The sequence below is a fragment of the Oncorhynchus keta genome, unplaced genomic scaffold (assembly GCF_023373465.1).
Source record: "Oncorhynchus keta strain PuntledgeMale-10-30-2019 unplaced genomic scaffold, Oket_V2 Un_scaffold_8588_pilon_pilon, whole genome shotgun sequence".
In the NCBI taxonomy this organism is placed as follows: Eukaryota; Metazoa; Chordata; class Actinopteri; order Salmoniformes; family Salmonidae; genus Oncorhynchus; species Oncorhynchus keta.
In genome coordinates this window covers 235,591-261,222 of record NW_026291009.1, presented here as the reverse complement: position 1 = coordinate 261,222, position 25,632 = coordinate 235,591, and the positions used below count along the sequence as shown (strand labels likewise).

At 42.6% G+C, this 25,632-nt stretch overlaps 1 protein-coding gene across 1 annotated transcript; it reads left to right on the top strand.

Moving 5' to 3' along the window:
- Nucleotides 1-264: 264 nt before the first annotated feature.
- On the top strand, nt 265-18,938 carry LOC118382831 (transient receptor potential cation channel subfamily M member 5-like). The gene is made up of 12 exons (XM_052517584.1): nt 265-374; nt 924-1,025; nt 4,533-4,797; nt 7,017-7,135; nt 9,701-9,833; nt 10,207-10,381; nt 12,637-12,805; nt 13,939-14,117; nt 14,739-14,871; nt 15,034-15,106; nt 15,267-15,357; nt 18,639-18,938. The coding sequence occupies exons 1-12, from the start codon at nt 292-294 to the stop codon at nt 18,794-18,796; spliced, it is 1,680 nt and encodes a 559-aa protein (XP_052373544.1). The 5' UTR covers nt 265-291; the 3' UTR covers nt 18,797-18,938.
- The last annotated feature ends 6,694 nt before the right edge of the window (nt 18,939-25,632 follow it).

Genomic DNA, 25,632 nt, shown 5'->3' with positions numbered 1-25,632 from the left:
CTATGTAATATAATTAGTATGGCCTATGTAATATAATTAGTATGACCTATGTAATATAATTAGTATGACCTATGTAATATAATTAGTATGGCCTATGTAATACAATTAGTATGACCTATGTAATATAATTAGTATGACCTATGTAATATAATTAGTATGGCCTATGTAATATAATTAGTATGGCCTATGTAATATAATTAGTATGGCCTAAGATAAGGTAAGGTGTGGTAGGTTGGTAACAGTGATCATGGTTTGTCCCAGGGGTTCCTCACTAAGATCTGGTGGGGGGCGATGACTACAGACACATCCATCTCCAAACTGGTGCTGTCTTTCTTCTGTCCCCCTCTCATCTGGACCAACCTCATCAAGTTCAGGTCACCACAGAAATATAGCTTCATATTGTCAATGTTGTCACAGTCATTTCATCAGCACGGTAGGAACCGTAAGAACGTATGTCTGTTGTTGAAGCACAGAGTTGTGGGTACTCGTTTCAGTGTCTGCATCTAAGTGCTAGAGTGCTTGGGTCAATATGTTCACTGTGTGTGTGTGTGTATGTGTGTGTGTGTGTGTGTGTGTGTGCATCGTGTGTGTGTGTGTGTGTGTGTGTGCCCTGTCCTCGTATGTGTGTGTGTGTGTGTGTGTGTGTGTGTGTGTGTGTGTGTGTGTGTGTGTGTGTGTGTGTGTGTGTGTGTGTGTGTGTGTGTGTGTGTGTGTGTGTGTGTGTGTGTGTGTGTGTGTGTGTGTGTGTGTGTGTGTGACTGTAAATGTGTGTGTGTGTGTGTGTGTGTGTGTGTGTGTGTGCGTATGTGTGTGTGTGTGTGTGTGCGTGCGTGTGTGTGCGTGCGTGACATGAGTGCGTGTGTGTGCATCGGCCCTGTCCTAGTGTGTGTAGTCATGTTGTCTCTATGTTTGTAATGATGCAGTGATGAGGAACTAGACAGTCGTGGTGGAGGAGAGGAGCAGTATGTGGAACTTGACAGTCTGGACACAGAAAAGGCCCTGCTACTAACAGACAATGACCCTTTGTGAGTTATAAAACCATTTCTTCTACTATATCTGCTGTTTATAAAGGGACATCAAGTGTCGTCAACTTTGTTCTAAGTGCAGAAAGAATCTGATTGGTTTAGAGCAGAACAAATCCGATTGGTTTCTAGAAGGTTTAACAGATGCACAACCTTTGAAAACATGGCAGAGGTTTGAACTGAGAATATTTAAAATAAAATGGGGATGGACAGTTATGGTAGCCTAGTGGTTAGAGCGTTGTGCCAGTAACCGAGCTGACAAGGTAAAAATCTGTCATTCTGCCCCTGAACAAGGCAGTTAACCCACTGTTCCCCTGAGCAAGGCAGTTAACCCACTGTTCCCCTGAGCAAGGCAGTTAACCCACTGTTCCCCTGAGCAAGGCAGTTAACCCACTGTTCCCCTGAGCAAGGCAGTTAACCCACTGTTCCCCTGAGCAAGGCAGTTAACCCACTGTTCCCCTGAGCAAGGCAGTTAACCCACTGTTCCCCTGAGCAAGGCAGTTAACCCACTGTTCCCCTGAGCAAGGCAGTTAACCCACTGTTCCCCTGAGCAAGGCAGTTAACCCACTGTTCCCCTGAGCAAGGCAGTTAACCCACTGTTCCCCTGAGCAAGGCAGTTAACCCACTGTTCCCCTGAGCAAGGCAGTTAACCCACTGTTCCCTGGGCACCGAAGACGTGGATGTTGATTAAGGCAGCCCCCCCGCACATCTGATTCAGAGGGGAGGGGTTAAATGCGGAAGACACATTTCAGTTGAATGCATTCAGTTGTACAACTGAGTAGGTATCCCCCTTTCCCTTAATGCAGCCCTGGGGGTAGCTGTCACATGGGATGACGCCGGAGAGACCAAGCAAGTACGGGGAGTCAAACGTTTAATATGAAACGAGACAGGAACAGGAACAGCAAATGAGTAACACAAACAAAAACAATGAAAGCAGCAGCAGGTAACAGAGCTGGGGAACTGACAAATATAGAGGAGGAAATAAACAGGTGATGAGTGAGTCCAGGTGAACAGAGCAGGGAACTGACACATATAGAGGAGGAAATAAACAGGTGAACAGAGCAGGGAACTGACAAATATAGAGGAGGAAATAAACAGGTGATGAATGAGTCCAGGTGATCAGAGCAGGGAACTGACAAATATAGAGGAGGAAATAAACAGGTGATGAATGAGTCCAGGTGAACAGAGCAGGGAACTGACAAATATAGAGGAGGAAAAACAGGTAAACAGGTGAACAGAGCAGGGAACTGACAAATATAGAGGAGGAAATAAACAGGTGATGAATGAGTCCAGGTGATCAGAGCAGGGAACTGACAAATATAGAGGAGGAAATAAACAGGTGATGAATGAGTCCAGGTGAACAGAGCAGGAACTGACAAATATAGAGGAGGAAATAAACAGGTGATGAATGAGTCCAGGTGAACAGAGCAGGGAACTGACACATATAGAGGAGGAAATAAACAGGTGATGAGTGAGTCCAGGTGAACAGAGCAGGGAACTGACAAATATAGAGGAGGAAATAAACAGGTGAACAGAGAGCAGGAACTGACAAATATAGAGGAGGAAATAAACAGGTGATGAATGAGTCCAGGTGAACAGAGCAGGGAACTGACAAATATAGAGGAGGAAATAAACAGGTGATGAATGAGTCCAGGTGAACAGAGCAGGGAACTGACACATATAGAGGAGGAAATAAACAGGTGAACAGAGCAGGGAACTGACAAATATAGAGGAGGAAATAAACAGGTGAACAGAGCAGGGAACTGACACATATAGAGGAGGAAATAAACAGGTGATGAGTGAGTCCAGGTGAACAGAGCAGGGAACTGACACATATAGAGGAGGAAATAAACAGGTGATGAATGAGTCCAGGTGAACAGAGCAGGGAACTGACACATATAGAGGAGGAAATAAACAGGTGATGAATGAGTCCAGGTGAACAGAGCAGGGAACTGACAAATATAGAGGAGGAAATAAACAGGTGATGAGTGAGTCCAGGTGAACAGAGCAGGGAACTGACAAATATAGAGGAGGAAATAAACAGGTGATGAATGAGTCCAGGTGAACAGAGCAGGGAACTGACAAATATAGAGGAGGAAATAAACAGGTGAACAGAGTCAGGGAACTGACAAATATAGAGGAGGAAATAAACAGGTGATGAGTGAGTCCAGGTGAACAGAGCAGGGAACTGACACATATAGAGGAGGAAATAAACAGGTGATGAGTGAGTCCAGGTGAACAGAGCAGGGAACTGACAAATATAGAGGAGGAAATAAACAGGTGAACAGAGCAGGGAACTGACAAATATAGAGGAGGAAATAAACAGGTGATGAGTGAGTCAGGTGAACAGAGCAGGGAACTGACACATATAGAGAGAGGAAATAAACAGGTGATGAGAGTCCAGGTGAACAGAGGAGGGGTAAACAGAGCAGGAACTGACACATGTAGAGGAGGAAATAAACAGGTGATGAAGTCAGGTGAACAGAGCAGGGAACTGACAAATGTAGAGGAGGAAATAAACAGGTGATCAGAGCAGGGAACTGACAAATATAGAGGAGGAAATAAACAGGTGAACAGAGCAGGAACTGACAAATATAGAGGAGGAAATAAACAGGTGATGAGTGAGTCAGGTGAACAGAGCAGGGAACTGACAAATATAGAGGAGGAAATAAACAGGTGAACAGAGCAGGGAACTGACACATGTAGGAGAGGAAATAAACAGGTGATGAATGAGTCCAGGTGAACAGAGCAGGAACTGACACATATAGAGGAGGAAATAAACAGGTGAACAGAGCAGGGAACTGACACATATAGAGGAGGAAATAAACAGGTGATGAGTGAGTCCAGGTGATCAGAGCAGGGAACTGACACATATAGAGGAGGAAATAAACAGGTGATGAGTGAGTCCAGGTGGGTCCAATATCACTGGGGGGGGGGCAGACGTGACAGTAGCAACGTAAAATGTTAAGCTAAACAGAGCTATTTGCCCAGCAAAATAGCTATCTTTTAGTAATGTTGAAACATAGAATAGAGCTAGCTAGCTTGGTCTCAAATATACCAGTAAATCAGCTCCCACGTTCTTTATCAAAACATTTAGTTTTATAAGCCATATAAACTTAACCATTGGAATGGACAGTTCTGTTTCCCTGTGGGCAGAAACGTAAAATGTTAAATTATATGTAGTTTAGCTGAGCAGGGTACTACTTCCTACTAAGGTTGGATTATATCATCGATTTAGCTAGCAAGCTTGGTCAAACATCTGCCAGTAGGTCAGTTAACATTTTGTTTTATTAAAGGTTTAGTTGAATAAGCTATATAAACAATTGTTCTGCCCTAAACCAATCAGATGATTTATGCCCTTAGAACAAAGTTGACGACACTTCATGTCACCCTGCCTTTTAGCAGCCTTGTGAGCCAGTCTGGTAATACGAGGCTAGAATCTTTGTGGACTGTTGAAGAATACTGTATATAAAAAAATCCCAATTTTCAATGTGTTGTATGGTGTTCCAGAGACTCGGGGGGTCCTCCTGGTGGCGTGGAGGGCCAGAGCAGCGCCGCCGTGTGGTGGCGTTTCCTGCTGCGTCGTTGGCGTCGCTTCTGGAGTGCCCCGGTCACTGTGTTCCTAGGCAACGTCATCATGTACTTTGCCTTCCTCATCCTGTTCACCTACGTGCTCCTGCTGGACTTTCGTCCTCCGCCCCCCGCGGGCCCTGGGGCCCCTGAGATCATGCTCTACTTCTGGGTCTTCACCCTGGTGCTGGAGGAGCTGAGACAGGTATGTTGACGTCACGGGCTGGATCTGAACTCTGGTCTCCCACGAGAGAAACCAACGTCTTAATTGTTAGACCGAGAGGAAATATCCTTGTAGGCCTGAGGGAGACACTGGCAGAGCTGATGCCTGAGGGAGACACTGGCAGAGCTGAGGCCTGAGGGAGACACTGGCAGAGCTGAGGCCTGAGGGAGACACTGGCAGAGCTGAGGCCTGAGGGAGACACTGGCAGAGCTGAGGCCTGAGGGAGACACTGGCAGAGCTGAGGCCTGAGGGAGACACTGGCAGAGCTGAGGCCTGAGGGTGACACTGGCAGAGCTGAGGCCTGAGGGAGACACTGGCAGAGCTGAGGCCTGAGGGAGACACTGGCAGAGCTGAGGCCTGAGGGTGACACTGGCAGAGCTGAGGCCTGAGGGTGACACTGGCAGAGCTGATTGCCTGAGGGTGACACTGGCAGAGCTGAGGCCTGAGGGTGACACTGGCAGAGCTGAGGCCTGAGGGAGACACTGGCAGAGCTGAGGCCTGAGGGTGACACTGGCAGAGCTGAGGCCTGAAGACACTGGCAGAGCTGAGGCCTGAGGGAGACACTGGCAGAGCTGAGGCCTGAGGGTGACACTGGCAGAGCTGAGGCCTGAGGGTGACACTGGCAGAGCTGAGGCCTGAGGGTGACACTGGCAGAGCTGAGGCCTGAGGGTGACACTGGCAGAGCTGAGGCCTGAGGGAGACACTGGCAGAGCTGAGGCCTGAGGGAGACACTGGCAGAGCTGAGGCCTGAGGGAGACACTGGCAGAGCTGAGGCCTGAGGGTGACACTGGCAGAGCTGAGGCCTGAGGGTGACACTGGCAGAGCTGAGGCCTGAGGGTGACACTGGCAGAGCTGAGGCCTGAGGGTGACACTGGCAGAGCTGAGGCCTGAGGGAGACACTGGCAGAGCTGAGGCCTGAGGGTGACACTGGCAGAGCTGAGGCCTGAGGGAGACACTGGCAGAGCTGATGCCTGAGGGAGACACTGGCAGAGCTGATGCCTGAGGGAGACACTGGCAGAGCTACCTAGGGAGACCATGAGCCCAACTCATGTCATCATCATTGACATCACTTCCCATGGGGTTTTGAGCTGTCAACTAACGTGAATTCAATGTGAAAATAAAATGACAACATCACCATGTCATTGGATTTAGGTTATTTATTTTGAAATGACGTGGCAACAACGTTGATTCATTTTACTAGGGGCCCCCGAGTGGCGCAGTGGTCTAAGAACACTGCATCTCAGTGCATTGTCACTACAGACCCTGGTTCAGTGGTCCTAGGCACTGCATCTCAGTGCAAGAGGTGTCACTACAGACCCTGGTTCAGTGGTCTAAGGCACTGCATCTTAGTGCTAGAGGCGTCACTACAGACCCTGGTTCAGTGGTCTAAGGCACTGCATCTCAGTGCAAGAGGTGTCACTACAGACCCTGGCGCAGTGGTCTAAGGCACTGCATCTCAGTGCAAGAGGTGTCACTACAGACCCTGGCGCAGTGGTCTAAGGCACTGCATCTCAGTGCAAGAGGTGTCACTACAGTCCCTGGTTTGAATCCAGGCTGTATCACATCCGGCTGTGATTGGCAGTCCCATAGGGTGGCGCACAATTGTCCCAGCGTCGTCTGGGTTAGGGTTTGGCCCGGGGGTAGGACGTCATTGTAAATAATAATTTGTTCTTAACTGACTTGTCCAGTTAAATAAAGGTTCCATAACACAATATCTGTGTCTGAAATGGCACCTTATTCCCTCCATACTGAACTACTTTCAACAAGGGCCCTGTTCAAAACACTACGTTTATTACAATTTATTTTACCTTTATTTTACTAGGCAAGTCAGTTAAGAACAAATTCTTATTTTCAACCCTAGGAACCTTCCGGTTACTAGTCCAACGCTCTAACCACTAGGCTACCCTGCCGCCCTATTCCGTAGTGGACTAAGGAATGGGGTTCCATTTCAGTGCTTCTCAACTCTGTTCCTCAGGTACTCAGCTGTTGATAAGTTGCATCCGGTGTGCGGCTGGACAGAATATGTGCAGCGTTGAGGACACTCCAGGATTGTTGTTGAGGATACATTTATTTTTAGCCTGGGGGGGAAATTTGACATAAATTACTCAAATAACCTCGAAAATATACATAACTAGAATTATACTGCTAATTGTGATGTTCTAACAGAGTGAACTAACGCTTTATTGACCTGGGTGATGCAGAGTTTCTTCACAGACGAAGACATGAGCATCCTGAAGAAATTCAAGCTGTACGTGGAGGACAACTGGAACAAGTGTGACATGGTGGCCATCTCACTCTTCGTTATCGGTGTGTCCTGCAGGTGAGCAGAGTCCTTCCTCTCTTACATCCAGTTTCCTCTCTTGCAAACAACAAAGTTACATCTATATGCAGATGATACAGTTATATATTAATGTGCTCCTTCTCTGGTTCAGGCTGTTGAAGAGCTCCACACTGCTTTTCAGTCACTGCAGGCCTCACTTTATGGTGTCAAACTGGCCTTGAATATACAACAACAAAAACTAGATTCATGACCTTTACCAGAGCTAGAACTCTGCCAGAGAAGGTTGGCATTGTCACATCTGGTGGCTTAGCCATTGAAAAAGTATCATCCTACAAATACCTAGATATTTGGTTGGATGACAAGTTGTCCTTTAAAGTTCATGTGGATAATCTTGTGACAAAGCTTAAATTGAAATGGGGTTTTTCTTTTCGTAATAAGGCTTCCCGCTTATGGCTAGAAAGACGCTTGTTCAGGCCACTTTTCTCTCTGTAATTGATTATGGTGACTTGTTGTATTTGCATACAGCCTCCTCTGTCCTACAGAGACTGGACTCTGTTTATCATGCAGCCTCCTCTGTCTTACAGAGACTGGACTCTGTTTATCATACAGCCTCCTCTGTCTTACAGAGACTGGACTCTGTTTATCATACAGCCTCCTCTGTCTTACAGAGACTGGACTCTGTTTATCATGCAGCCTCCTCTGTCCTACAGAGACTGGACTCTGTTTATCATGCAGCCTCCTCTGTCTTACAGAGACCGGACTCTGTTTATCATGCAGCCTCCTCTGTCCTACAGAGACTGGACTCTGTTTATCATGCAGCCTCCTCTGTCTTACAGAGACCGGACTCTGTTTATCATACAGCCTCCTCTGTCCTACAGAGACTGGACTCTGTTTATCATGCAGCCTCCTCTGTCCTACAGAGACTGGACTCTGTTTATCATACAGCCTCCTCTGTCCTACAGAGACTGGACTCTGTTTATCATACAGCCTCCTCTGTCTTACAGAGACTGGACTCTGTTTATCATGCAGCCTCCTCTGTCCTACAGAGACTGGACTCTGTTTATCATGCAGCCTCCTCTGTCTTACAGAGACTGGACTCTGTTTATCATACAGCCTCCTCTGTCTTACAGAGACTGGACTCTGTTTATCATACAGCCTCCTCTGTCCTACAGAGACTGGACTCTGTTTATCATACAGCCTCCTCTGTCTTACAGAGACTGGACTCTGTTTATCATGCAGCCTCTTCTGTCTTACAGAGACTGGACTCTGTTTATCATGCAGCCTCCTCTGTCTTACAGAGACTGGACTCTGTTTATCATGCAGCCTCCTCTGTCCTACAGAGACTGGACTCTGTTTATCATACAGCCTCCTCTGTCTTACAGAGACTGGACTCTGTTTATCATACAGCCTCCTCTGTCCTACAGAGACTGGACTCTGTTTATCATGCAGCCTCCTCTGTCTTACAGAGACTGGACTCTGTTTATCATGCAGCCTCTTCTGTCTTACAGAGACTGGACTCTGTTTATCATGCAGCCTCTTCTGTCCTACAGAGACTGGACTCTGTTTATCATGCAGCCTCCTCTGTCTTACAGAGACTGGACTCTGTTTATCATGCATCCTCCTCTGTCTTACAGAGACTGGACTCTGTTTATCATGCTTAGCTGGACTCATGCTCTGTCTTACAGAGACTGGACTCTGTTTATCATGCAGCCTCTTCTGTCTTACAGAGACTGGACTCTGTTTATCATGCAGCCTCCTCTGTCTTACAGAGACTGGACTCTGTTTATCATGCAGCCTCCTCTGTCTTACAGAGACTGGACTCTGTTTATCATGCAGCCTCCTCTGTCTTACAGAGACTGGACTCTGTTTATCATGCAGCCTCCTCTGTCTTACAGAGACTCTGTTTATCATGCAGCCTCCTCTGTCTTACAGAGACTCTGTTTATCATGCAGCCTCCTCTGTCTTACAGAGACTGGACTCTGTTTATCATGCAGCCTCCTCTGTCTTACTGAGACTGGACTCTGTTTATCATGCAGCCTCCTCTGTCTTACAGAGACTGGACTCTGTTTATCATGCATCCTTGCGCTCTATTGCAAATACCAAGTCACTCACCCACCATTGCACATTGTACCAAATGGTTCAGTAGGTTGGACCTCACTTTATATGCACAGAAATATACATTTGTATGTGTTCATCTACAAAGCCCTTTTGGGTAAACTCCCTCTTTACCTCTGTAGTCTGGTCTCCTTCACCACCAGCAGTTACCATACCCGGTCTGTTAGGAGGTTGCTACTTAAAGTCCCCAGGACATTCACAGTATTAGACAAGATTTACTGTGTGAAGTGACATTGGTTGTGACATTAACTCCGTACAGCTGGGGTATTCAAATCTGACCCTACGAGGTCCGGGGACTACTGCTGCTTTGGTATTCTACCTGATAATTCATTGTATCCACCTGGTGTCCCAGGTCTTAATCAGTTCCTGATTAGGGGGAGGAGATTTTTAAACAATGTACAAAAATCTGTGGAACTGGCTTCGAGGTCCAGATTTGAATTTAAGGGCCATAGTTGAATACAGGTCTAATATAGGATGTAATTCTGACAGGATGATGAAAGACACGTATGAGGCGGGACGAACGGTTCTGGCGCTGGACTTCATGGTGTTCACACTGCGTCTCATCCACATCTTCGCCATCCACAAGCAGCTGGGGCCCAAGATCATCATTGTGGAGAGGATGGTAATGTAGAGAACTGTTTAAAAGACAAACATGTATGACAAATGTACCAGGTTTATGACCCATAAATACAACGTAGCCCCACTAAAACACATTTTGATGTATTTGTGTATCAGGGTTGAGGTCAGTTCCATTTCAATTATAGTCAATTCAGAAAGTAAACCAAAAATGTTTTTTTAAACAAACATTTGTCATTGATTATTATTATTTTCCATTGTATTTGTAATTCCAGTGTACTTCCTGAATTGACTGTAATTGACCCCAACCCTGTTGTGTATAAATGGAATTGTGGTTCCAAGCGTACTTTATAACCTGGTACATTTGTAGTGTCAGAGGAGGATTACAGGTGATGTTTGTACTCTGTTCTTCCTGACAGATGAAGGATGTGTTCTTCTTCCTGTTCTTCCTGAGTGTGTGGCTCATAGCGTACGGCGTGGCTACTCAGGCCCTTCTCCACCCCAACGACCCGCGCCTAGACTGGGTGTTTCGCAGGGTCCTGTATCGACCCTACCTGCACATCTTTGGCCAGATCCCATTGGAGGAGATTGACGGTGAGATAGAATGTTTTCTGTTTTTCTAGCAATGCCTCTGCTCTGTTATAGTCATGTACATGTAGTTCACATGTAGTTCACATGTAGGTCAGTTTACATGTAGTTTACATGTAGTTCACATGTAGGTCAGTTTACATGTAGTTTACATGTAGTTCACATGTAGGTCAGTTTACATGTAGTTTACATGTAGTTCACATGTAGGTCAGTTTACATGTAGTTCACATGTAGTTCAGTTTACATGTAGTTCACATGTAGGTCAGTTTACATGTAGTTTACATGTAGGTCAGTTTACATGTAGTTCACATGTTGTTCAGTTTACATGTAGTTCACATGTAGGTCAGTTTACATGTAGTTTACATGTTGTTCAGTTTACATGTAGTTCACATGTAGGTCAGTTTACATGTAGTTTACATGTTGTTCAGTTTACATGTAGTTCACATGTTGGTCAGTTTACATGTAGTTCACATGTAGGTCAGTTTACATGTAGTTCACATGTAGGTCAGTTCACATGTAGTTTACATGTTGTTCAGTTCACATGTAGTTCACATGTAGGTCAGTTTACATGTAGTTCACATGTAGGTCAGTTTACATGTAGTTCACATGTTGTTCAGTTTACATGTAGTTCACATGTAGGTCAGTTTACATGTAGTTCACATGTAGGTCAGTTTACATGTAGTTCACACCCTGGCATTACAGTTTACATGTAGTTCACATGTAGGTCAGTTTACATGTAGTTTACATGTTGTTCAGTTCACATGTAGTTTACATGTCCAGTTCACATGTAGTTTACATGTTGCCAGTTCCCACACCCTAGGTTCACATTTACATCTAGTCAGTTTACATGTTCAGTTTACATGTAGTTTACATGTTGTTCAGTTTACATTAGTTTACATGTAGTTTTACATGTAGTTTACATGCTGTTCAGTTTACATGTAGTTCACATTTAGTTTACATGTAGTTTACATCTAGTTCAGTTTACATTTAGTTTACATGTAGTCAGTTTACATGTAGTTCACATGTAGGTCAGTTTACATGTAGTTTACATGTTGTTCAGTTTACATGTACATCACAGGAGTTGGTACACCTAGTTCCGTTTACAGGCTCATGGTCATGTCTACATGGAATTTCACATCCATCAAACACATGGTTTATATGGGTCCATATTCTCCATTCCAGCCATTATCATGAGCCATTCTCCCCTCAGCAGCCTCCACTGGTAGTTTACATCTATTCCGTAGTTTACATCATCTAGTTCCATTTACATTTAGTTTACATGTACTTCCGTTTACATGTAGTTTACATCTAGTTCCCGTTTACATTTAGTTTACATGTAGTTTACATGTAGTCAGTTTACATGTAGTTCACATGTGGTCAGTTTACATGTAGTCAGTTTACACTTAGTTTACATGTAGTCAGTTTACATGTAGTTTACACTTAGTTTACATGTAGTCAGTTTACATGTAGTTTACATGTGGTCAGTTTACATGGAGAGTCAGTTTACATGTAGTCTGTTTACACTTAGTTTACACTTAGTTTACACTTAGTTTACATGTAGTCAGTTTACATGTAGTTTACACTTAGTTTACATGTAGTCAGTTTACATGTAGTTTACACTTAGTTTACATGTAGTCAGTTTACACTTAGTTTACATGTAGTCAGTTTACATGTAGTTTTCATGTTGTTCAGTTTACATGTAGTTTACACTTAGTTTACATGTGGTCAGTTTACACTTAGTTTACACTTAGTTTACATGTGGTCAGTTTACACTTAGTTTACATGTAGTCAGTTTACATGTAGTTTACACTTAGTTTACATGTAGTCAGTTTACATGTAGTTTTCATGTTGTTCAGTTTCGTTCAGTGGTACATCTTGTTGTCATTCACTACATATCTTGAATTGTTAGTGAATATAAGAGCATTGGTGTAAACACAGTATTTCAGCATGTAGTTTACACTGCTGGGGCACTGCTCAGCGGGTAGTTTTCAGCGGTTCCTCAGTTTCGACCTCAGTGGTACCTCAGGGGGTCATTCACTACATATCTTGAAGCTAGCGACCTAAGGGGGCACCTCAGGGGCGAACTCAGTACCTCAGCTGGCGACCTCAGGGGCCACCTCAGGGGCGACCTCAGCGGGCGACCTCAGGGGCGACCTCAGCGGGCGACCTGCGTCTGTGTTACGCAGTGCATTTTCTTGTTCTTAAAGGCAAATATCTGTGAACAACCGATAGTGAAGAACTATCTAATGTATTCTTCCCAGTGGCACGGATGCCCGAGACCAACTGTACCACGGTGATAGAGGAGATCATCATGGGAACTCTGCCCCCTTGTCCCAACATCTACGCCAACTGGCTGGTCATCCTACTGCTGGTCATCTTCTTACTGGTTACCAACGTTCTGCTGCTCAACCTCCTCATCGCCATGTTCAGGTCAGACTCAACGCACACGCTACTCTGCAGCTCAGTTGGTAGAACATGGGGCTTGACGACTACAGGACAGTGGGTTAAATTCTCGGGAAACCACCCGTATGTAAAATGAAAACATCTACGAAATGGCAAATATGTACAAGGTCAGACTTAACACACACATGTTAGTTACTCAGCCCACAGTCATCACCCAGGAAAGAATAGTTTACTCTGATGAGGGAGACTCCAAAAAACATGTCCCAATTCAGGGCCCAATTCAATGATCATGTGCTGCAAGAACAAATCAAATGTATTTATATAGCCCTTCGTACATCAGCTGATATCTCAAAGTGCTGTACAGAAACCCAGCCTAAAACCCCAAACAGCAAGCAATGCAGAGCTTTTAATGGCTGACAAGAAGAGTCTGGCCTGAACTGTGACTGTCTCACACAACCATCTGATAGGATTATTATTAATAATAATAATGATTAAGGTGGTATATATCACAGACATACACAATTCAACTGTCTCTCTACCTTTTGGATTAATACAGAAAAAAGATCAATACTTACTCACATGTATCTCATTGATAGGTGACAATGGTCTGTTAATTGAATGATTAGAATATTCCACCCTGAAACATATAATTGTATGGAATTGATTAGAATGTATGAAATCATAATCAATAAATGTGTAGTTCTAGTCAGGATTAGGGTAAAACAATATGCCTTTGTGGTATTTTAAACACAGACTGTCTGAGCTTGGTGCCGACCTGACTAGAGATTTGGGAGAGAACGGGGAGTACGTCTCAAGGACAAGGTCACGATCTCTGTCGGCTGGGTAGTGAGACAGACAGTGTGTGCGGAGCAGGACATGTGTGTGTGTATGTTTGTGTGTATGGTTGTGTGTATGTGTGCGTGAGAAGTCAGTATAAAATGAATTGATTTGTATTCTTGACTTCAGCACGTCCCGTGAATAAACCTTTTTGACTATTTTAGCTGGGCTCCGTCTGTTTCATTCGACCAGGATCTTACACATTCTGGTTTACAGACTGAGTAATATAATTACATTGGGTGATGTATCTGGAGAACATAATTCTCCTAACACTCATGCAGTGTGTTCTCCCTGTGATCTTTCCTCCACCTGCGTGCCTACAGCTACACATTCCAGGTGGTGCAGGGCAACACAGACATCTTCTGGAAGTTCCAGAGGTACAACCTGATCGTGGAGTACCACAGCCGGCCCGCCTTGGCCCCGCCCTTCATCATCATCAGTCACTGTTCCCAGCTCCTCCTCAGCCTGGTCAAGAGTCCTGAGCCCAAACTGGAGCAATTAGGTAAGGCCAGAAACATACGTATTTTACATTGCATACATACGGACATGTATAGTTATGTAGGTACATAATTACACACAGGCATTCACACATTCATACACAGTACATGTGTTTGTATACCTTGTCGGTTGCAGCAGCCCTACTGCACATCGTAGTGTGAACATACACAATGCAATTCAGTTTAATATGAAACATAACACACATGGACAGTATAGGTCCTTACACCGTGGTGTTGGTGATAGTATATAGATACTAACAGAGTGGTGTTGATGATAGTATATAGATACTAACAGAGTGGTGTTGGTACTAGTATATAGATACTAACAGAGTGGTGTTGGTACTAGTATATCGATACTAACAGAGTGGTGTTGGTGATAGTATATAGATACTAACAGAGTGGTGTTGGTGATAGTATATAGATACTAACAGAGTGGTGTTGGTGATAGTATATAGATACTAACAGAGTGGTGTTGGTGATAGTATATAGATACTAACAGAGTGGTGTTGGTGATAGTATATAGATACTAACAGAGTGGTGTTGGTGATAGTACATAGATACTAACAGAGTGGTGTTGGTGATAGTATATAGATACTAACAGAGTGGTGTTGGTGTTGTGTGTTCAGAGAGGGAGCTGCCTGCAGGTCTGGACCAGAGGTTGATGACCTGGGAGACAGTACAGAAGGAGAACTATCTGGCCAAACTGGAACGGCAGCATCTGGAGAGCAGTGAGGAGAGACTGAAGAGCACCTCTTCCAAGTAACTCTTTGACAATGCTTTGTTTTGTAAATGGTATAGATCCATTTCCACCACGTTGTGTGTGCTGTATATTTGTAATTCTTATGAACTACCTTTAATATGTTATCATATATGTCTTTGATATTCATTGTGTTTTTCAAATATTTTTCTTTGTGACAAAAGGGTTCAGAGCTTATTGAAGATTGTTGGAGGATTCAAGGAGCAAGAGAAGCGAATGTCATCCATGGAAGCTCAGGTACAAAAATAGAGAGACATTGATTTATTATGCCTGGCATAATGGAACCAATAGAGTAGTCCCAAAAGTGGAAACTCAGACGGACAACACTAGTGATGGTACATGTGTGTGTATTATCAAAGGTGTGTAAAAGGTGTGCCTCTGTCTGTCCCACCCCCAGGTGAAGTACTGTGGGGAGGTGCTGTCCTGGATCGCTGAGTGCTTTTCCCAGAGTACACTCAAGTGTGAGAGAGAGGCCCCCAGAGTTCCATGTGAGTGATGATGCTAATGATGATCATGATGATGCTAGTGATGATACTAGTGATGATGCTAGTGATGATGATCATGATGATCATGATGATGCTAATGATGATGCTAGTGAGAATACTAGTGATGATGATACTAGTGATGATACTAGTGATGATTCTTGTGACGATGATCATGATGATAGTAGTGATGATACCAGTGATGATGCTAGTGATGATGCTAGTGATGATGCTAATGATGATCATGATGGTACTAGTGATGATGATAATGATGATCATGATGATACTAGTGATGATGATAGTGATGATGCTAGTGAGGATACTAGTGATGATGATACTACTGATGATACTAGTGATGATACTAGTGATGAAACTAGTGATGATAGTAGTGATGATGCTAGTGATGATGCTAGTGATGATGATACTAGTGATGATACTAGTGATGATGCTAGTGATGATGATACTACTGATGATACTAGTGATGATACTAGTGATGAAACTAGTGATATATGCCATTTACTAGTGATGATAGTAGTGATGATACTAGTGATGATGCTAGTGATGATGATACTAGTGATGATGCTAGTAATGATACTAGTGATGATGCTAGTGAGAATACTAGGGATGATGCTAGTGATGATGATCATGATAATACTAGTGATGACACTTCTAATGATACTAGAGATGATACTAGTGATGATACTAGTGATGATGCTAGTGATTATGCTAGTGATTATGCTAGTGATGATACTAGTGATGATGCTAGTGATGATGCTAGCGATTATGATCATGATAGTGATGATCCTATTGTTGATGCTATTGATGATGCTAGTGTCGTGTCTTTGGCTATGCCGGATTAATTGCTAAGACATGCTATTCTATAATATAATTTCTCCGTAATTAATATCACCTGATTGAGCTAATCATGTAAATGTAATTAACTAGAGAGTCAGGCACCACAAAATAATATTTATAGAGCTGTTATCTTCCGAATAAACTCTTAAAGATCTAGTAATATTTTTCATCAATAGCAGTCAATATCAATCGTCATCTTACTTCAGTCTCATAATCTGAAAGTTGTAAATTCTTGCTTATCTGCAAGAACCCTGGCTAACAATTTGAATCAGCCATACAAAATTGGGTTTAATTATGTATTTACTAAATACCTAACCAATCACACAGAACTACATATACAAATAATTAATTATAACTGGATAATTATTTGCGTCATAAAGGAAAACGTCCCTAGCGGGTCGGAACAGATATGACAGCTTGTAACACAAAGGAAAAGGGGCTGGGTTGAGTGAAAGAGCGGGAAGACAGGAACAAAGGCGAAACTGTATTTACTATAGCATAGCATCTTATGCATTCTAAATTACCACCCATTTGGAAAAGGAAAATGCAATAAATATTTACTCTGAGCTGTGCTTCAGTAGGTTGGTGGTAGATGGAAGACCTTGTTGCCAAACCGAGTCCTCTGTCCTTTGAAGAATGTCTCTGGTGGTCACTTGGATAAGTTGTAGTAACATTGTTGTGTGGTAGATGGGATACTCTGTCTGTTCCTTCCTAACCTGCGTTTGCAGCTGCGGTCGCTAACTCAACGGCTAGGAGGTATCAATTCTGTTGTGAATAAGAGTTCAAAGTTCATACCATTCTCAACCAAAGCTCATGCTGATGTTGGCTTCGTTCTGTAGTTTTATCTGAACCATTCTGATGTAGGATCGTCATCCTACCTCATTGTAACAGGAAGTTATGTTGTCGTCAAGGCTTTATATAGGAAGGGAGAGGAGGGTGTGTTTGAAAAGTTTTATAGCCCTTGTCCATTCACAGGGGAGGGCCACTGATTGAGCAGCCCTATCTTATGAAAATCCAAATCTCACATTTTAGAAGCTAAAATCACATTTCCTCCCATCATAAATAATTTCATATTCAAACATTTAAATGTTTTAAACTCTGATGTGTAGACTTTCCACTGTAGAGTTTATGTCATCTTATCATTGAGAATGTCTCAGATGACAACCGAACTGACATCATATTCATTAAGTACCCCGCATATGTTCAATTGTTCGGATTACCAGAATATAGTTCATTTCCCCCACATTCTGACGTTCCCAGAATCTCTATGTTAACCAAGTTTTTTTTAAATGCAACCTCAGTTGGTTAGAGAGAGGAAAAAGGGGGGAAGGGGTATTTATGACTGTCATAAACCTAACCCCCAGGCCAACGTCATGACACTAGTGATGATACTAGTGAGGAGGCTAGTGAGGATACTAGTAATGATGCTAGGGATGATACTAGTGAGGATACTAGTAAAATGCTAGTGATGATGATCATGATGATACTAGTGATGGTGCTAATGATGGTACTAGTGATGATGCTAGTGATGATGATACTAGTGATGATGCTAGAGATGCTACTAGTAATGATTCTAGTGATGATACTAGTGATGATACTAGTGATGCCACTAGTGATGATGATAGTGGTGACACTAGTGATGATGATAGTTTTGATACTAGTGATGATACTCGTGGTGATGTAGGGATGCTACTAGTGATGATACTAGTGATGATCATGATCATACTAGAGGTTTTTTACAACAATATACTGTAGATGATAGTGGTGATGTAGGGATGCTACTAGTGATGATACTAGTGATGATGTAGGGATGATACTAGTGATGATAGTGGTGATGTAGGGATGCTACTAGTGATGATACTAGTGATGATGTAGTGATGATAGTGGTGATGTAGGGATGCTACTAGTGATGATGTAGTGATGCCACTAGTGATGATGTAGTTTTGATACTAGTGATGATACTCGTGATGTAGGGATGCTACTAGTGATGATCATGATAATACTAGAGGTTTTTTTACAACAATATACTGTAGATGATAGTGGTGATGTAGGGATGCTACTAGTGATGATACGAGTGATGATACTAGTGATGATAGTGATGATGTAGTGATGATACTAGTGATGATACTCGTGGTGATAGTGGTGATGTAGGGATGATACTAGTGATGATACTAGTGATGATCATGATCATACTAGAGGTTTTTTACAACAATATACCGTAGATGCTAGTGGTTACAATGACTGGTGATAAAGTCAATTCATAGTATAGAAGGTGTGAACTTGTGATTTGTTGCTGTTGTTAACCTAGTGGTTATCAGTGATTTACAGGTATGAAGCATTGTTGACAAAGTGGGTGTGTGTTCTGGGTGGGTTGTACAGAGAGGAACTGTCTGTTTAAAGCAGCATAGTCTAAATGTCAATCTTTCTTATAGCTGTCAAGGCTACTGGTGTCACAGCTGTGAAGGCCGGCGCTTCCAGAGATCCCCCTCAGAATGTGTCAGACAAGGAGGTCGAGCCAGAGAGGACAGAGGCTAAACTAGGTCCCTCAGGATACGGAGCCAACAAGAGGTTTCCTTACATCGACCAATAACATCCACATCAAAAGTAGTGTTTTTGGAATGTGAATCCCAGCCTGGAAATCGAAGCACTAATTTTCTAAATGTTTTTAGTTTTCTAGTTGAGACGTGATTGAATCTGAATCCCAAGTGCCTTATTAAAATGAACAGCCTTGATCCAAATGTGTCTGACTGTGATTTGTGATGTACCCATGTTTCTACTCAAGAGTGCCACCACCAAATACATTAACAAATATCTCAGTACCAATAATAATTTACAAGTGACAAATACAATTTAATTTGGATTTATTGTTAAGACCCTTTGCAACCACTTATTTAAAGGAGACAAAGGAACGGATGCTTTTTTCTTCTCTAGAAAAACCATATATTTTCCCCCAATAATTGTTATTTTTTTTAACATTTATTCATTTATTTTTTTACCCCGTTTTCTCCCCAATTTTGTGGTGTCCAATTGTTTAGTAGCTATTATCTTGTCTCATCGCTACAACTCCCGTATGGGCTCGGGAGAGACGAAGGTTGAAAGTCATGCGTCCTCCGATACACAACCCAACCAAGCCGCACTGCTTCTTAACACAGCGCCATCCAACCCGGAAGCCAGCCGCACCAATGTGTCGGAGGAAACACTGTGCACCTGGCAACCGTATATAGCCATGTTAGTTTCTACTTCCGGTATATATCCATGTTAGTTTCTACTTCCTGTATATAGCCATGTTAGTTTCTACTTCCTGTATATAGCCATGTTAGTTTCTACTTCCTGTATATAGCCATGTTAGTTTCTACTCCCTGTATATAGCCATGTTAGTTTCTACTCCCTGTATATAGCCATGTTAGTTTCTACTTCCTGTATATAGCCATGTTAGTTTCTACTTCCTGTATATAGCCATGTTAGTTTCTACTTCCTGTATATAGCCATGTTAGTTTCTACCCCGTATATAGCCATGTTAGTTTCTACTTCCTGTATATAGCCATGTTAGTTTGTACTCCTGTATATAACCATGTTAGTTTCTACCCCTGTATATAGCCATGTTAGTTTCTACTCCTGTATATAGCCATGTTAGTTTCTACCCCTGTATATAGCCATATTAGTTTCTACCCCTGTATATAACCATGTTAGTTTCTACCCCTGTATATAACCATGTTAGTTTCTACCCCTGTATATAGCCATATTAGTTTCTACTCCCTGTATATAACCATGTTAGTTTCTACCCCCTGTATATAGCCATATTAGTTTCTACCCCCTGTATATAACCATGTTAGTTTCTACCCCCTGTATATAGCCATATTAGTTTCTACTCCCTGTATATAACCATGTTAGTTTCTATCCCCTGTATATAGCCATGTTATTTTCTACTTCCTGTATATAGCCATGTTAGTTTCTACTTCCTGTATATAGCTGTTAGTTTCTACTTCCTGTATATAGCCATGTTAGTTTCTACTTCCTGTATATAGCCATGTTAGTTTCTACCCCGTATATAGCCATGTTAGTTTCTACTTCCTGTATATAGCCATGTTAGTTTGTACTCCCTGTATATAACCATGTTAGTTTCTACCCCTGTATATAGCCATGTTAGTTTCTACTCCCTGTATATAGCCATGTTAGTTTCTACCCCTGTATATAGCCATATTAGTTTCTACCCCTGTATATAACCATGTTAGTTTCTACCCCTGTATATAACCATGTTAGTTTCTACCCCTGTATATAGCCATATTAGTTTCTACTCCCTGTATATAACCATGTTAGTTTCTACCCCTGTATATAGCCATATTAGTTTCTACCCTGTATATAACCATGTTAGTTTCTACCCCTGTATATAGCCATATTAGTTTCTACTCCCTGTATATAACCATGTTAGTTTCTACCCCTGTATATAGCCATGTTATTTTCTACTTCCTGTATATAGCCATGTTAGTTTCTACTTCCTGTATATAGCCATATTAGTTTCTACTTCCTGTATATAACCATGTTAGTTTCTACTCCCTGTATATAGCCATGTTAGTTTCTACTTCCTGTATATAGCCATGTTAGTTTCTACTTCCTGTATATAGCCATGTTAGTTTCTACTTCCTGTATATAGCCATGTTAGTTTCTACTCCCTGTATATAGCCATGTTAGTTTCTACCCCCGTATATAGCCATGTTAGTTTCTACTTCCTGTATATAGCCATGTTAGTTTGTACTCCCTGTATATAGCCATGTTAGTTTCTACTTCCTGTAAATAGCCATGTTAGTTTCTACCCCTGTATATAACCATGTTAGTTTCTACCCCTGTATATAGCCATGTTAGTTTCTACTCCTGTATATAGCCATGTTAGTTTCTACTCCCTGTATATAGCCATGTTAGTTTCTACTTCCTGTATATAGCCATGTTAGTTTCTACTTCCTGTATATAACCATGTTAGTTTCTACTTCCTGTATATAGCCATATTAGTTTCTACTTCCTGTATATAGCCATATTAGTTTCTACTTCCTGTATATAACCATGTTAGTTTCTACTCCCTGTATATAGCCATGTTAGTTTCTACTCCCTGTATATAGCCATGTTAGTTTCTACTCCCTGTATATAGCCATGTTAGTTTCTACTTCCTGTATATAACCATGTTAGTTTCTACTTCCTGTATATAGCCATATTAGTTTCTACTTCCTGTATATAGCCATATTAGTTTCTACTTCCTGTATATAGCCATGTTAGTTTCTACTTCCTGTATATAGCCATATTCGTTTCTACTTCCTGTATATAGCCATATTCGTTTCTACTTCCTGTATATAGCCATGTTATTGTTTTCTCATTATTGTTATTCGTTATTCACCGTATATCTATTCCTCATGTTGCTATTTCTATTTAATCCTTTATCTTTAACTCTGCAGTGTTGGTAAAGGACCAGTCAGGAAGCATTTCACTCTTAGTCTACATCTGTTGTTTACAAAGCATGTGACAAATACACTTTTATTTGGTTAGTGCATTGCAACTCAGTACGAATCTCGTTTGCTAGATTTATTTATTTAACTAGGCAAGTCAGTTAAGAACAAATTCTTATTTACAATGACGGCCTACCAAAAGGCCTCCTGTGGTGACGGGTGCTGTGATTAAAAATACTAAATATAGAACAAAACAAACATGACAAGAGAGACAACACTACATAAGACAACAACAGCACGGCAGCAACACATAACACAGCACAGTAGCAACACAATATGACAACACAGCATGGTAGCAACACAATATGACAACACAGCATGGTAGCAACACAATATGACAACACAGCATGGTAGCAACACAATATGACAACACAGCATGGTAGCAACACAATATGACAACACAGCACGGTAGCAACACAATATGACAACACAGCATGGTAGCAACACAATATGACAACACAGCATGGTAGCAACACAATATGACAACACAGCATGGTAGCAACACAATATGACAACACAGCATGGTAGCAACACAATATGACAACACAGCATGGTAGCAACACAATATGACAACACAGCATGGTAGCAACACAATATGACAACACAGCATGGTAGCAACACAATATGACAACACAGCACGGTAGCAACACAATATGACAACACAGCACAGTAGCAACACAATATGACAACACAGCATGGTAGCAACACAATATGACAACACAGCATGGTAGCAACACAATATGACAACACAGCATGGTAGCAACACAATGACAACACAGCATGGTAGCAACACAATATGACAACACAGCATGGTAGCAACACAATATGACAACACAGCATGGTAGCAACACAATATGACAACACAGCACAGTAGCAACACAATATGACAACACAGCATGGTAGCAACACAATATGACAACACAGCATGGTAGCAACACAATATGACAACACAGCATGGTAGCAACACAATATGACAACACAGCACAGTAGCAACACAATATGACAACACAGCATGGTAGCAACACAATATGACAACACAGCATGGTAGCAACACAATATGACAACACAGCATGGTAGCAACACAATATGACAACACAGCATGGTAGCAACACAATTTGACAACACAGCATGGTAGCAACACAATATGACAACACAGCATGGTAGCAACACAATATGACAACACAGCATGGTAGCAACACAATATGACAACACAGCATGGTAGCCACACAGATATGACAACACAGCATGGTAGCAAACAATATGACAACACAGCATGGTAGCAACACAATATGACAACACAGCATGGTAGCCACACAATATGACAACACAGCATGGTAGCAACACAATATGACAACACAGCATGGTAGCAACACAATATGACAACACAGCATGGTAGCAACACAATATGACAACACAGCATGGTAGCAACACAGCATGGTAGCAACACAAATTGACAACATGGTAGCAACACAACATGGTAGCAACACAACATGGCAGCATCACAACATGGTAGCAGCACAAAACATGATACAAACATTATTGGGCACAGACAAGAAGGAAGAGACAACCATACATCACGCAAGTGTCCATGTTGTTGGACATTGGACATAGATGTTGGACATTCATTCCTTCTCAGAGAAAGCCACCCATAGATCCTGCTACAGCCTAACATACTTCAAGCAGGACAACATACAGGACCTTCAGAAAGTATTCACACCCCGTGACTTTTTCCACATTTTGTTGTCTTACAGCCTGAATTTAAAATGGATTCAAATTTGATTTTTTTGTCACTGGCCTACACACAATAATGTCAAAGTGGGATTACATACAAGATACATGCGTCGTTCCTAACTGAGCTGCTGCAGAGGAAGGAAACCACTCAGAGATTTCACCATGAGGCCAAAGTGGGATTACATACAAGATACATGCGTCGTTCCTAACTGAGCTGCTGCAGAGGAAGGAAACCACTCAGAGATTTCACCATGAGGCCAAAGTGGGATTACATACAAGATACATGCGTCGTTCCTAACTGAGCTGCTGCAGAGGAAGGAAACCACTCAGAGATTTCACCATGAGGCCAATGGTGACTTTAAAACAGTTACAGAGTTTAATGGCTGTGATAGGAGAACACTGAGGATGGATCAACAACATTGTAGTTACTCCACAATACTAACCTAAATGACAGAGTGAAAAGAAGGAAGACTGTATAGAATATAAAAATATTCCAAAACATGCATCCTGTTTGCAACACGGCACTAATGTCATACTGCAACATGTGGCAAAGCAAAACAACACAGGCATATATGTCCACACAAATATATTCAACTTATTCCACAAGAAACAATGAAAAGTCCAGTGGGATTGAACGTATGAGAGTAAGTCATCCATTCTGGTGAGTGAGGATGTCTCCATAGCTCCATAGCCTCATCCAACTGTAGCGACTGTATGATGTGGTACGGTCAACATCCATTCTGGTGAGTGAGGATGTCTCCATAGCTCCATAGCCTCATCCAACTGTAGCGACTGTATGATGTGGTACGGTCAACATCCATTCTGGTGAGTGAGGATGTCTCCATAGCTCCATAGCCTCATCCAACTGTAGCGACTGTATGATGCGGTACGGTCAACATCCATTCTGGTGAGTGAGGATGTCTCCATAGCTCCATAGCCTCATCCAACTGTAGCGACTGTATGATGTGGTACGGTCAACATCCATTCTGGTGAGTGAGGATGTCTCCATAGCTCCATAGCCTCATCCAACTGTAGCGACTGTATGATGTGGTACGGTCAACATCCATTCTGGTGAGTGAGGATGTCTCCATAGCTCCATAGCCTCATCCAACTGTAGCGACTGTATGATGTGGTACGGTCAACATCCATTCTGGTGAGTGAGGATGTCTCCATAGCTCCATAGCCTCATCCAACTGTAGCCTCAATTTCTTGACTGTATGATGCGGTACGGTCAACATCCATTCTGGTGAGTGAGGATGTCTCCATAGCTCCATAGCCTCATCCAACTGTAGCGACTGTATGATGTGGTACGGTCAACATCCATTCTGGTGAGTGAGGATGTCTCCATAGCTCCATAGCCTCATCCAACTGTAGCGACTGTATGATGTGGTACGGTCAACATCCATTCTGGTGAGTGAGGATGTCTCCATAGCTCCATAGCCTCATCCAACTGTAGCGACTGTATGATGTGGTACGGTCAACATCCATTCTGGTGAGTGAGGATGTCTCCATAGCTCCATAGCCTCATCCAACTGTAGCGACTGTATGATGTGGTAACGGTCAACATCCATTCTGGTGAGTGAGGATGTCTCCATAGCTCCATAGCCTCATCCAACTGTAGCGACTGTATGATGTGGTACGGTCAACATCCATTCTGGTGAGTGAGGATGTCTCCATAGCTCCATAGCCTCATCCAACTGTAGCGACTGTATGATGTGGTACGGTCAACATCCATTCTGGTGAGTGAGGATGTCTCCATAGCTCCATAGCCTCATCCAACTGTAGCGACTGTATGATGTGGTACGGTCAACATCCATTCTGGTGAGTGAGGATGTCTCCATAGCTCCATAGCCTCATCCAACTGTAGCGACTGTATGATGTGGTACGGTCAACATCCATTCTGGTGAGTGAGGATGTCTCCATAGCTCCATAGCCTCATCCAACTGTAGCGACTGTATGATGTGGTACGGTCAACATCCATTCTGGTGAGTGAGGATGTCTCCATAGCTCCATAGCCTCATCCAACTGTAGCGACTGTATGATGCGGTACGGTCAACATCCATTCTGGTGAGTGAGGATGTCTCCATAGCTCCATAGCCTCATCCAACTGTAGCGACTGTATGATGTGGTACGGTCAACATCCATTCTGGTGAGTGACGATGTCTCCATAGCTCCATAGCCTCATCCAACTGTAGCGACTGTA

Coding starts and splice junctions, on each gene's coding strand:
- LOC118382831 (XM_052517584.1), top strand. CDS start 292: ATGACTACAGACACATCCATCTCCAAACTGGTGCTGTCTTTCTTCTGT. Junction 7,136..9,700: donor GTTATCGGTGTGTCCTGCAG/GTGAGCAGAGTC, acceptor TAATTCTGACAG/GATGATGAAAGACACGTATG. Junction 9,834..10,206: donor TCATCATTGTGGAGAGGATG/GTAATGTAGAGA, acceptor TCTTCCTGACAG/ATGAAGGATGTGTTCTTCTT.